Raw genomic sequence first — 12,809 nt, 5'->3', positions numbered from 1 at the left:
CCTCTGGGTGGTGGCGGCGGCGCGGGAGCCTCCAGCCAGGCCGCCTGCCTCAAACAGATACTCCTGCTGCAATTGGACCTCATCGAGCAGCAGCAGCAGCAGCTGCAGGCCAAGGAGAAGGAGATCGAAGAGCTCAAGTCCGAGAGAGACAGGCAGGGTGAAAGGGCAGCCTCCCGAGGGGGCGGGAGGGGGGCGGGCAGGGAAGGTTGCAGGCGCCAAAGGGTTAATTTAAAATGACAGCGCCAGGCTGGTGGGAAAGATGCTTGGAGTGGGGAAGGAAGAGCTGGCTTGCGAGCGGTTGGAAATGCCGTGGTGGGGTGCACCCGTGGCGGCTTTGTGGCCGGGGTGGCAGGAAAGGGCCGCCGCGTTAGAAAGGCAGGTCCTGGAGGAGAGGGACGCGGCAGCTGTTGCTCCCCGCACGGCTGCAGCATCTCTGGGCAGGAGCGTGGTCGGCCCGCTCACCGGCAGAGGGGGTTCACCGTGGAACCCTGTTTCCGTTTTCGTAAATGATAGCAAGAGAATGACTGCTTTCGAGTTCAGTTTTTTTTTTTTTTAATTGGAATCTGTTCTAAAACCTGACCCACTGAGCGGCTCCCTTGGATAAGAATGGTGTTTAGCCCTGGCTGGTGTGGCTCAGTGGATGGAGCGTCAGCCTGCGGACTGAAGGGTCCCAGGTTCGGTTCTGGTCAAGGGCACATGCCCAGGTTGCCGGCTCGATCCCCAGTAGGGGAGGTGCGGGAGGCAGCCCAACAATGATTCTCTCTCATCATTGATGTTTCTGTCACTCTTTCCCTCTGCCTTCCTCTCTGAAATTAATAAAGATATATTAAAAAAAAAAAAGAATGGTGCTTAGAGGCTGGAAGATGTTAAGGCATCAGGGGAAAGTGAGCTTATTAAGTGTGTTACATAGACCCCTCCACCCCCCACCCCCAAATCTCTATATTTTAGAATCTTAAGGTAGCAGGGAAGTCATTTATTATTTATTTGTACTTCTGAGCTGCCTTCAGGGCACCTTATGTGCTGAAACATATTCCTTCAGATATCAGGAGAGCTGTGGTGATGGGGTATTACTGTGCTAGCATACCTTGCAGCTGCCTAAAAATAAACATGGTTTCTACAATTGTGTTAAGGTTGCAGCAGTCCCTCCTCTCTCTCTCTCTCTCTCTCTCTCTCTCTCTCTCTCTCTCTCTCTCTCTCTCTCTGCCAAGGGCTGAGCAAGGGAGCAGAGGGCTATTCATTGTGTTTGCTTTCCAAATGAATTGCATTAGGCAGCGGCTGTTGTATTGAAGGATGCATTCTGCAAGGTGGAAGGGGAGCTGGGGTAGATTTCATGAAAACACCTCATGGTGTTGATTTGTGGAAGTTACTCAACATGGAGGTGGCACTGCTCAGCGACTGTACTGCAGTCTAGGGGTGTGATGGTACCGTAATTACAACACACCATGTCCTTACATTGGAGGGGGAGCAGGAGAAGAAATCAAGGAAATGTCACCCACAAACCATGGTTAAGTAATGTTCAGGCTGCGAGTCAAAACAGAAGGGGATGAGATGAACTCTGGTGACGGGGGCTCTGCTGGTTGTGGAGGTTTCTCTCAGTTCCTGAGGTAATGGCCTCTTTGCAGATGTTCCTAGGCAGGAAAAGTGAGGTGAGTTAAGGATAGAGTGTCAGTCTGAACTTGGCATTCGCTGCTTCTGTTGTGTATTGCAGTCTTAGTGTTGTTTAAGCTTGTTTCTCTTTTTCCAGTTGTTGTTTGGCCTCTACTGAAATCTGTGTACAGCTAAGTAGGTGTCACGGAGGCAACATCAATGTCACTGTCTCTAACCCAAATAAAATTCTTATTTATAGGGTATAAGTAGCACAGTTGGCACCTTTTCTCAGAACATTTTAATGTGATGTTTTCAGTGATAATAGACTTCCATTTTCTATTTGATTCTGTAGTTCTCCCTTTAGAGTTAAAAGACTACTTTTAGTCAATATTCAGATAAATAGGTATCATTTTCTTCTGTTGTCAAGTGCAAAGCAGCAAAGCAGTGTGCATATTTCATCATTGATAGGATTTATGGGTAATACTTTCTATTTCATTTCTTCAAATGTTCATTGTTTAGATGACACCCATCCACCCAACCAGACCCCTTTCAAATAACACTGCAGTCCCTATTGGCACTGTGACTGTGTGAGCTTTTAATTCCTTCTCAATGCACTCTTTGGACTTTGCCCTTGCGTATAGCGTTTTGGAGTGGAAGTAGAGAGGATAGGATTGGGAGAACCCTAGGGCCTCCTAAAAGAACCTAAGGTTAATTCTGGAAACTACCAAGCTGACTTGGAGCCACATGGTTAGCCGTCGCAGAGAACATGCCATTTAAAAGGCATGTTGTGGCCCCTCCCAATGAAGAGGATCTTCTTTCGGAAGAATGAACTACAAATTCCCCCACGTCCCTACCCAGCTAGGTTAGCCCCTAAAATTAAGTAATGTAATGTTCCTTGTCTTCTCTCTTGTGTTTAAGGAAAACTATTTAGATTAATGTCTGCCTGTTAAAAATAAGTTGGATTGCTGTGGTCCATGGAAAGAGGTGGAAGACCAGTTGGATTCCTACGTGGCCTAAGTACCTGCATTTAATTTTTTGTGTATTAAGTCTGCATTTTGCCACTCTCTTTTAGCTCCTTGCTCGGATTGAACGTATGGAAAGGCGGATGCAGCTGGTAAAGAAGGATAACGAGAAGGAAAGGCATAAGCTGTTTCAGGGCTATGAAACTGAAGAGAGAGAGGAAGCGGAGCTGTCTGAGAAAATTAAACTGGAGTGCCAGCCAGAGCTTTCTGAGACGTCCCAGACTCTGCCTCCCAAGCCTTTCTCATGTGGGCGGAGTGGAAAGGGACACAAAAGGTGTGCTTAACTTTGTTATGCTGTCTGGACATGATGAGGACACTTATTTCCCGTGACTGGCAGTAGGGGATTGGGACTTATAAATTAGCTTTACTACAACCACATTCTGAATTATGAGGTCTTGTGTGTTGAGAAAGTATCTTGAGACATTTTTGTGCAGGCTATAAAAGTCTGTTAGGAACATTTTGGTCACAGTAGTAATTACAGAATGCAGAGTACATCATAAAGAGAATGGACAACAAATGTGACAGCTGAGTTTCTTAAAGAAAACTATAGCAGTTCCTTCAAGTCGGGAAGTGTTAAACTCCTTCATTGTGTTAGGTATTGGTGGATATAAAAAAGTAAGATCCAAAAAAAGGTAAGATCTAACTGTCCTTAGACTCAAAGAGATTAGCTGAAAGGATGGCATAAATTTTAAAAACTAAGAATTCGGCTGCAATAAAATATGCAGATAGACAACAGTAAGATGAACTAAGTTTTCTAAGATTCAGGGATAGTAAGATTATTTTGAGTTAAGTAGGAGATGGATCTTGAAAAAGAAGTATAGACTTTAGGTTGCTAAAAAGAAACGGAGATGGCATTCTAGGAATGTGGGGTAGTGGGGGAGCAGGGTAGTGGTAGGAGAAAGAGAGCCAGCAGATAGCAAGAAAAAAGAAATAGAGATTGTAACTATCGTAGTATAGGATTAGCGGGGTGGGAGGAGAAATAAGAGATTGGTCTTTGGTTGACAGTAATGAAATAAGCCACAGGGTAGTGGCACCTAATATTAGCTGAAGGGTCTTGAATAAAATAGGGACCTTTTTAGTTTTAGTAGGCAATAGAATGCTATAGAAGTTTTTAAGCATGTAAATTCATTTGTTCAATAAACATTTACAAAGGGTCTATTATATATACTGTTAAGCATGAGATTATTCCTGCTTATGACTGCCAGATGAACCTAGATATTTAGATACCTGAATACAAGCTAGTTCTCTTACCCCAAAATGAAATCAAATCAGATTTTATCCAAGAGTCAATGAATTGAATTATGTTTTCTCCCCTATCTAATAGGAAATCCCCATTTGGAAGTACAGAAAGAAAGATTCCTGTTAAAAAGCTGGCTCCTGAATTTTCAAAAGTCAAAACAAAAACTCCTAAGCACTCTCCCATTAAAGAGGAACCCTGTGGTTCCTTATCTGAAACTGTTTGTAAGCGTGAATTGAGGAGCCAAGAAACTCCAGAAAAGACCCGGTCTTCAGTGGACACCCCGCCAAGACTCTCCACTCCCCAGAAGGGACCCAGCACCCATCCCAAGGAGAAAGCCTTCTCAAGTGAGATAGAAGATTTGCCGTACCTTTCCACCACAGAAATGTATTTGTGTCGTTGGCACCAGCCTCCCCCATCACCGTTACCATTACGGGAATCCTCTCCAAAGAAGGAGGAGACTGTAGCAAGTAAGGCATAGAGAACACTTGCTCTTATACCCTAGTGGTGGCGGTCAAGCTAACAAGTGTGAAAATGCCCTTGGCATTTTTTAAAAAGTGCAATCAATAAAGCAGAGTTCTGTCAAGAATGAGTAAGTTAACAGCCAGAGACAGACACTGTGCAGGCATTGCAAATAGATGGAATTACAGCAAAATGTGCTCAATGTATTTGCCTGCTTACAACACTGGGAGATGTGTTTGCCAGTAAGTTGCTCATCACAAGAGCACCAGACTTGGGGGTGTAATCTCCGGCAACTTGCATGCCCTCTGAAAGAAGGGTTTTCTGTGCTGTGAAATGCATAGAACTTATACTTTGCTATGCACGACTGTTCCTGCAATTGATATTGTGTGAAACCTGGGAGGGTGGTCTTTGGGTGTTCTCAGGGGCCAATGGTAATTTTTGGGTTGGGGAGCCAGCTTGGGGTGGGGAATTTCACCTGGGCCTCCGCTCTTTAACTATATAAACATTTATCTGTATCTCTATGTCCCGGTCTGGGGGGCAGGAGGAATCTATAAAAGACCAACAGTCTTACTTTATCTTACTATACTTCACAAAGGTTCTAAATGTGAAGAGTTTACTTGGATTGCAGTAGCCCATTGGTTGTTCATATATTTAAATAAAATGGTCTACAAACTATTTTTCAAACAATAAGGACTATCTTGGGATATCTGAGCTGCTTGGGGAGGGTGTGGGGTGTGGGGCCTTGGTCTTCATTCCCTTTTTTCTTTATGGCTTCCACACAGAGATACTCCCCTATCTCCTACATCAATCAGTAACTGCAATGTGCCTTCAATTGTGTAATGTTAGTCTGTGACAGTCACTGTGGGTGCTCCGGGTGATGGTCGGGGAAGCCTTCTTGAATAGAGCTGCAACCCCGAGTTTCTACCACTGTGTCTTGCCCCAGCAGGGATGGGGATGGGAATCCATTCCAATAAGATAAGAGCATTCTCCAGGCTTTGTCAGGCTGTTCTGGTTACAAAATTAAGTGGGGAAGATAGATTACTCTTCTTAATTATCTAAAATTCATTAGGCCTCACATTTGAGTACATGAAATAGACCAGGATCCTGACCTAGGTTTAGGTTTTTTGTTGGTTCAGTCAGTTGAACAGGTTCATCCTTAAGTTAACCTTCTTGCTGTCATGGCAATACTGTGTAACAAGAGAAACGGTGAAGCAACTTCCCATCCGGGATTGGGAAATAGCTTGGTCCAGAGCTGTTCTATGTGACTGGCTGTTTTTGAAAACCGTATCTGCCCTAGTACAGAACATTTGAAGCACCTCTGAGATTGTGGGCATAGCAGGCAGTACAGAAGGAGTCTGATTCGGGGGGTGGGGGGGATCCCAGTCCTTTGAGAAGCCTGAGTTGTGAATAACATGTGAATCCTTATTCTTGATGCCCTATCTCAAGAGGAAGTCTCAATGGCTTGTTCTAAGGAAGCCAAAGTCTTTGTGCATGTTGTTCAGGCTGGACCAGCAAGGTAGTTTGTGTGGAGGGAGGAGGGAGCTGTTTAAGAAGACTACATATGTAAGTTTTGAGAACACTGATCTTTTATTTGAAAAATAGGGTCAACTTTTACTCACCTGCCATGTTCTGAGTTTAAGGTTTGATATCCTTGGCCATCAACTGTTGCAGGGAAACCACCCTAAATAATGAAGAAAAGAAGTCGTCTCAGTGTAAAAAAAAAAGTGGTGGGCTTATTTTCTTTTCTTTTGTCTGTTGTTCCCTCTTCCCCTCCCCCAGAGAGAAATTCTCAAAAGAACAACTCAAAAAAACCAAATGGCTTCCTAGTGAGAACGTCAGTGATGCTCCTTTCCTCCATTTTGGGTATGGGCTTTTTTTCTTTTTACACTGAGATGATTCTTCTTTCCTGCATTATTTAGGGTGTCTGATGCCATCAAGTGTTGCAGGAGAAACTTCAGTCTTGGCTGGTGAGTAGAATAGGAATTGTGCCGGCTGGGCCTGGGGGGGCTGGGGGGCGGGATGGTGGATGGTTGGGAGCTGCGTTCCCCATCAGCTGGATGTGGGAGAGTGAGACTCCTTGGTGTATGATTACACTATAGACTTCAAAATGACTACAAATTTCAGTTGTTTTTCAGGAACTGCAATAGCATCCATTATATGAATTGTCAGGTATTGGCTTAGGGTTTTTTTGTGATCCTGTGTTTGGCAGACTGCAATGGCATTTTAGGTTTTTTTATACCGTAGCGAGGACACTGAATATGGCTTCAGGTGAGGCCATAGAATGGATTCCTATCACTTGGTAACTTTGTCTAACTGGGGAGAGACCTCTTGTCCTAGTGAATAGGAGGAGGGTTGTGTGATCTTGGATTTAAGAGTGGTTCCACCCCTCCTCCCTTTCTTTTTCTTTTTCTCTTTTTTTTCTCTAGTTCCTTCTTGGAGGGACCACTCAGTAGAGCCTCTAAGGGACCCAAATCCTTCAGACCTTTTGGAGGTAGGTACCCAAGACCTGTCAGTGGAAGGTAGTGAGAGAGAGAGTAGAAATAGGAGTGTAATGTGAATATGTCATAATAACTGTATGGATGGGCTAAATAAAACTTTAAAGCCAGAAGGTTCCTTGAGAGATTATCCACTCCAACTCTTTGTTGTATAGATGAGAAAACTGAGGTCCAGGGTGGTGAAATAATTTAGCTAGGGAGTGTTCAAAGCTAGAGTTCATGTTAAGTAGAAAAGTTAGCATGAATCACCACTCAGCAACAAAATTATATATTCCAAACTCATTTGATTCTTAAAAGTTTGATATTTATTTTAAACTCTGATTCTTATCAAGTATGGGGAGTTTATGACTGTCTCATGAGTTGTTTTAGTTTAATGTGACTTCCACTTTGGAAAGTTATGGAAATGATTTTGAAATTTGGAGATTCCACAAGGGTGGGGATAGGGGAAGGAGAATGTGTTTTATTGATTCTGTTACCAGGAGGTTCCCATAATATCCATAGAACTCACAGACTCAGGTGGGACCTGAAGGTGAAAGATTTTACCTTCCTGGAAGCTGGAAGTGAATTAGTATATGTGCGTCACATGGTGATAAAAAGCTTATCAAATTCTGTTCTTTACACAGAACCTAGATGACAGTGTGTTTTCAAAGCGGCATGCAAAACTGGAGCTGGATGAAAAGAGAAGGAAAAGGTGAGGCTAGAGATGTTCATCCTGGGAACAACTGAGCCCTAGGACCCTGACACCTCTCTCATCCGTGCTGTGGAGAGTCCTGGGTCTCCTAACACTCTTAAATTACTGGCTTCCCAGTTGGTTGAGTATCTTTGTTTGAAGTAGTAGTTGTAAGTAAAATGTTTGGCTTCTTTTTCTTCGGGTGTGGCCTTTCTCAGTTCCACTCTCTGTTGAACATCAGCACATGATTTGAACTGCTAGACCTAAACAGTGTTCTGTAACCAGGCAGGCAGTTCTCTGGGAAAAAAAATACAATCCTCCACCCCATCCCGCTACTCCCAATCAAGAAGAGTCAGCAAAGATCTTCCTAGCATCTGGATTGTGTGAGTTGCTTTTATAGAGAAGGTTTTCAGTAATGTTGGGTTTGTTTGTTTTGTTTGTCTGGTTTGTTTTTCCCAGATGGGATATTCAGAGGATCAGGGAACAAAGAATTTTACAGCGACTGCAGCTCAGAATGTATAAAAAGAAAGGAATTCAGGAATCTGAGCCTGAGGTTACCTCATTTTTCCCTGAGCCAGATGATGGTAAGTTTTGTCTATCTAAAAGAGTAGATGTTTTTTTAAAGAAGAAATAAGGGCACAAGGCTCCAGGTTACAACTTGTTCTGAATGAATGAACAGTATGTTGGAGCAGGTATAGTTGACAGACCTTTCTCATCTACATCACTAACAAGGTTGCATTTGGCTTTCTTCCATAGTTGAAAGTTTGATGATTACTCCCTTCTTGCCTGTTGTAGCATTTGGACGACCATTACCAAAATTAACTCCACAGTAAGTATGAAGGGTTCTTCTTCACCTCCCTTTCAGACTGTATGAAAACCTGGATATAAGTGGAACGGGTAGGTTAGGGGTTAGCCATGGTTCTTTGACAGAAGTGAGACTACCTGGGCAACTAGCTTTTGCAATGATAAGATTCCCAAGCCCAGAAATAGGAGGATTTTTAAGTTGGAAATAGATTATTCAATCACTTTGAGGCAGGAAAGACATTCTAAAGTTGGGACTTTGGAGTCAGGGCTAGGAGTGGTGAGGGACATTGTGTTGTTTTTTTTTCAGTTATTCTCATGTCCACACTGACGCCCTCTAGTCTTAGACGTTGATTTCCTTATCCTTTTTGCCAGGAATTTTGAGCTGCCCTGGTTGGATGAGCGTAGCCGATGCAGGTTGGAGATCCAGAAGAAGCAAACACCTCACCGGACGTGTAGGAAATAACTGTGCTGGCAAGAACCTTCTGTCTTCAGATAGTTGTAGCGTGCCATTCCCAGAGAGTGGCAGAGACCTGTATATGTGACCTGTGTCCTCATGTATGTTATTCACTGATAATGCCCTTCCATACTCCCTTCATCTTGGTTTTGTTTTCATCATTCTGATTTCACAAAAACTCTTTCATTGGGCTAATTGTGAGTTATAGAAGGTGATTGGGATATCTTTTCCTCTTTTGGGGAAATGAGCTCTCAATCTAAATCTCTAGGGTGGCAGATTTGGAAGCTTGCAGGGTCTGCTTCTATACATTTGCCTATGTTAATGGGGTAAAAGGGCTCTTTCATTACACTTGTGGAAATAAAGCATCCCCTGCCGTTAGATCTGTGCTGCATGGCACTCTTCTTGCCCTAGTATACCCTTCCATGTAGTTTGAGTATAGTGGTTTTTACCCTAAAACAAAACAAAACAAAAAACCCAACACCATGAGCTTAAGGACCAGATGAGGAATTATTGAAGTGATGAAGCAAGTCATCTTCACAGGGTAGAAGTGTTTGGAGAGTTTGTGGATAAAAATCTGAAAAGACAGTTCTCTTAAAACTACTCTGTGATATAGCCATGTGGGAAAGGATGTTTGGCTGTGATTTTTTTTTTTTTTTTTTTGAGTTAATGGGTAACTGAATTTTTCCCCCCACCCCTCAAAAAATAAAATCTTTGGAAAACAGAATGGGGATGGTTACTTTTGGACAAGTTATGGCTCTAAACGAAAGCAGTTGACATTTGGGGATGGCATGCCAGAACCTGTATAGATGTCCTTGTGTCACATCACTTCTCAAGTATCCCTTTGTTGGGCTTTATCCTTTTAGCTGAGCTCTTGGTGGTGGGATAGAAATTTAGGGAGGGTGGGGGGGGTGGTGTATATGGAAATATGTGCTTCCTTTGGCTCGCAAATGTCTACATCTTTAAACAAACAGGTGTACCTAATGAGCTTCTCTATTCACTTTGTAAAAACTGATTTGTATGTGTACCATCTTGGTCCACCACCAACACCACACCCCTTTTGTTAAAAAATGTCAGCCCAGCACTCCAGGCCACTTTAGTCTCAGTGTAAGATCCCTGTAACTATCTGGAAGGAAAATAGAGCCAAGACCTCTGGTCTTCAATATATAGGAATTGCCTTTCTTTAGTCTTCAGGACTACCGTGTGAAAACAAGTAGGGGCTTAATCTCCTAGAAGATAGGGACTTTCATCCTTGAAGAGAGTATGTCCCCAGATTATTAGCACTTTTAGAGGAGAAGCCAAGGTATGTAGGGTGTGTGGCCGGCCCATCAGTGGAGCATGAGAGAATGGGATACCAATGTGGGAAGAAAAGTTAAGTTCCTCAGGGGCCTCCCACTGCTAGAGCTTTTTGTGAGATGTTAATCTGTGCTCCCTGGGTTTTACTTTTAAAATAATTATTCCGGCAGCACATGTAGTATTCTTGGATGATCTTGCTGCTCTTATTTCTCGTGTGTGTGTGTGTGTGTGTGTGTGTGTGTGTGGCTTTGGGTTTTCATTTGTAACTCCATCTGCTTAGGAGAGTGGGCTCTCCACAAGGGAACCTGCTATGAACTTCATTGCAAGAATGTAGAGAGAAATAGGACTTATTCCACTAGGGGCTCTCGTCTCACACCTTGAGAAGAGGAAGGGGCTTTCCAGAGAAACGGCCAGGTTTTCTTTGTTCTCCATCATTTTAACATGGCAAGCTGTTTGGTTTTCCGACTCTGACCTATGTTATGTTTCTTTATAATGTGCCCAAGAAGAAAAAAGACCAGTTAGTGTCTTTACTTTGTTCCTCGATTCCTTGCAGTTTCTTCTTGATTTTCAGCATTTTTATTGGATTCCTAATTTGGATATGAGTTAGCAAATTAATCTTTTGTTTGTGCCCTACCCAAGGGACTCCCCAGATTCTGAACTTGAGCTAGAGGAATCCATGAGGTGCTACCTGGCCAGACTTAAGTCGATTCTATTTCCTTGGTTCTCCCTCTACCTAGAACCTCTTATTTTATTGTCCCCTCTTTTAGATCAATTTTCCTTTGATTTGGATATATTGAGGTTTGTTGAGAAGGATTTTGGAGAGTAGATTAGCAAAGTTCCAAGAGTGAAATTACAGTGTGTTAAGAGTGTGGGGGGAAAATTCATCTTATTTTTTCCCTACATGGAGTACAACACTGTGAAATTCAGTCTTCAACTGAAGGCCCTGCAGTTCTCCTAAAACATAGATCTTTGTTTCTTTCTTTAACAAAGTTTAAACTAGTGTTAATAAATTAAAGAGAGAAACTGCTTGTCTGTCCACTTCAGCTTTGTTTTAAGCCCATTTCATATTGTTGTCTGTGTTGTAATTCATACTTTTGATACCATTTCTGATGTGTAAAATTGGTTGTCTTGTAAATATCTTATAAAGAGTTCAATTGTAAATAAACTATTGTGGCTGTTAATTTTTGAACTTCTGCTTCAATTTATTTTATTGGGAAGCATTAAACAATTCTGTTTGTAGATTTTATTTATTTTAATATATTTTATTGATTTCAGAGAGAAAGGGAGAGAGAAACATCAATGATGAGACTCATTGATCAGCTGCCTCCTGCATGCCCCCCACTGGGTATCTATCGCACAACCTGGGCCTGTGCCCTGACCGGGATGCAATCGAACATGCAATCGAACCGTGACCTCCTGGTTCATAGGTTGATGCTCAACCACTAAGCCACGCTGGCCGAGCTTTTTTTTTTTTAAACATTAAATCATACATCCTCCATTTTGAACTAGGGCAGTTGGTTTTTGGAACTGGATTTACAAGTTGTCACACTTGGCAACTTGTTTAAACAGTTGAGATCTGTTTGGACCCTGGTTCTATCTCTGAAGGCATTGAGAATGCCTTCTAGTTTCATATTGCCTGTAACTCTGATAAGCATCAGGATCCTTAATCATAACTTGTAAAGATATTACACATGACAGAATCCTGTGCCACAGTGACCTTTTCCCAGTATATGTATATTATTAAGGTGTATTCTTGTAGATGCACTAATAACTTAGCTCACATATCTTGTATGTCATTATGGTCCAAAGAAAATACAAGTGGGGAAAAAGGTTTACAGTTGTTTTTATGGAATACAATAATTAAATAATACAAGAATAAACTTGTGCGTACTCACAACTGTAAACCTACTTTTGCCCCACCTGGTATAGTGATTTTTTTTCAGTGCTGACAAACGCCTTGCCAAAATCAAAGCATTTCCCCATCTGGTTAACAAGGAAATCATGTCACTATATTGAACCAACGACGGTTCCCAATCGTCTTTTTAAAATCAGTTCTAAAATCTTGGTAAGACTAGCATCATGCCAGCCTGCACTTTGGGAAAAGTGATGGCTGGGGTGGAGAGACATGAATGAAGAGGAAATGACGCAGGGAAAGTGCAACAGGAAACCCCGGGCTTCACTGCAGACACCATGGTTTTTCCTTGGCCCTTTAGCCTAAAATGGGACGGTGTGGCAAACCTGATGATGCAGCACTACTTTAGAAGTTTACCTTGATTCGTGATTTTACCACACAAATGCAGTAAAGTGATTTGCTTCAAACGTAGGCAGAAACAAATAGGAAAAAACCCCCACCATAAGCAGCTCCAATGCCGCAGTGAAGCTGTGACAGGTCGACGCCTTCCACTCGGAAAGCCCAAGATGGCCGGGCGAGCAGCCTCAGGAGGCTCCCCAAATGCAGACGCCCCTCGCCCTGAGCCTACCCAAAGGAAGTCGGGCGACACACCACGCCCCCTGACGTCACCCATTACGTAATCCGCTCGCCCGCAAACGTGCCGCAGCGCGCGGGGCCCGCCCCCAGCGACCCGCTCCCGAAAAGCGGGCGGTCAGTGCCTCACGCGAAGCATGCTGGGACTAGCTTTCTAGCCTCCCGGCGGCCCCTGCGACGGGCGTACGTAAGAAACTGGCTGGCGGCGGCCGTTCTCCGTAAGATGGCTGATCGGCGGCGGCAGCGCGCTTCGCAGGACACAGAGGACGAAGAGTCTGGTGCTTCCGGCTCCGACAGCGG

At 43.3% G+C, this 12,809-nt stretch overlaps 2 protein-coding genes across 3 annotated transcripts in view; both read left to right on the top strand.

Moving 5' to 3' along the window:
- The first annotated feature begins 6 nt into the window (after positions 1-6).
- Positions 7-11,213, top strand: MSL1 (male-specific lethal 1 homolog (Drosophila)). Of its 2 annotated transcripts, XM_005861864.2 has the most exons (9): positions 7-151; positions 2,658-2,883; positions 3,934-4,316; positions 6,228-6,275; positions 6,735-6,799; positions 7,427-7,494; positions 7,933-8,057; positions 8,230-8,302; positions 8,650-11,213. In XM_005861864.2, exons 2-9 carry the CDS (start codon positions 2,681-2,683, stop codon positions 8,738-8,740), a joined length of 1,056 nt encoding a protein of 351 aa, XP_005861926.1. In that variant the 5' UTR covers positions 7-151; positions 2,658-2,680; the 3' UTR covers positions 8,741-11,213. The 2 variants fall into 2 exon arrangements, with proteins under 2 accessions (XP_005861926.1, XP_014391623.1); XM_014536137.1 differs by lacking the exon at positions 6,228-6,275 and having other exon boundaries at positions 73-151.
- A 1,414-nt stretch (positions 11,214-12,627) lies between these two features.
- The window catches only part of CASC3 (cancer susceptibility candidate 3), a 16,246-nt gene continuing 16,064 nt past the window's right edge, over positions 12,628-12,809 (top strand). Inside the window, exon 1 of the mRNA XM_014536217.1 lies at positions 12,628-12,805. Coding sequence (XP_014391703.1) covers positions 12,733-12,805 — 73 coding nt within the window. The 5' untranslated portion in view covers positions 12,628-12,732. The remainder of the gene's footprint in view (positions 12,806-12,809) is intronic.

This window comes from Myotis brandtii, unplaced genomic scaffold (genome assembly GCF_000412655.1).
Source record: "Myotis brandtii unplaced genomic scaffold, ASM41265v1 scaffold157, whole genome shotgun sequence".
NCBI lineage: Eukaryota > Metazoa > Chordata > Mammalia > Chiroptera > Vespertilionidae > Myotis > Myotis brandtii.
Note: the sequence above shows the minus strand (reverse complement) of the source record. Positions and strands in the feature narration are given on the sequence as shown.

What these genes read in the sequence shown, in the direction of transcription:
- MSL1 (XM_005861864.2), top strand. Translation starts at nt 2,681, where the DNA reads ATGGAAAGGCGGATGCAGCTGGTAAAGAAGGATAACGAGAAGGAAAGG. An exon ending in AGTGGAAAGGGACACAAAAG is followed by an intron (nt 2,884 to 3,933) that starts GTGTGCTTAACT and finishes CCTATCTAATAG; the next exon opens with GAAATCCCCATTTGGAAGTA. An exon ending in AGAAACTTCAGTCTTGGCTG is followed by an intron (nt 6,276 to 6,734) that starts GTGAGTAGAATA and finishes TTTTTTCTCTAG; the next exon opens with TTCCTTCTTGGAGGGACCAC.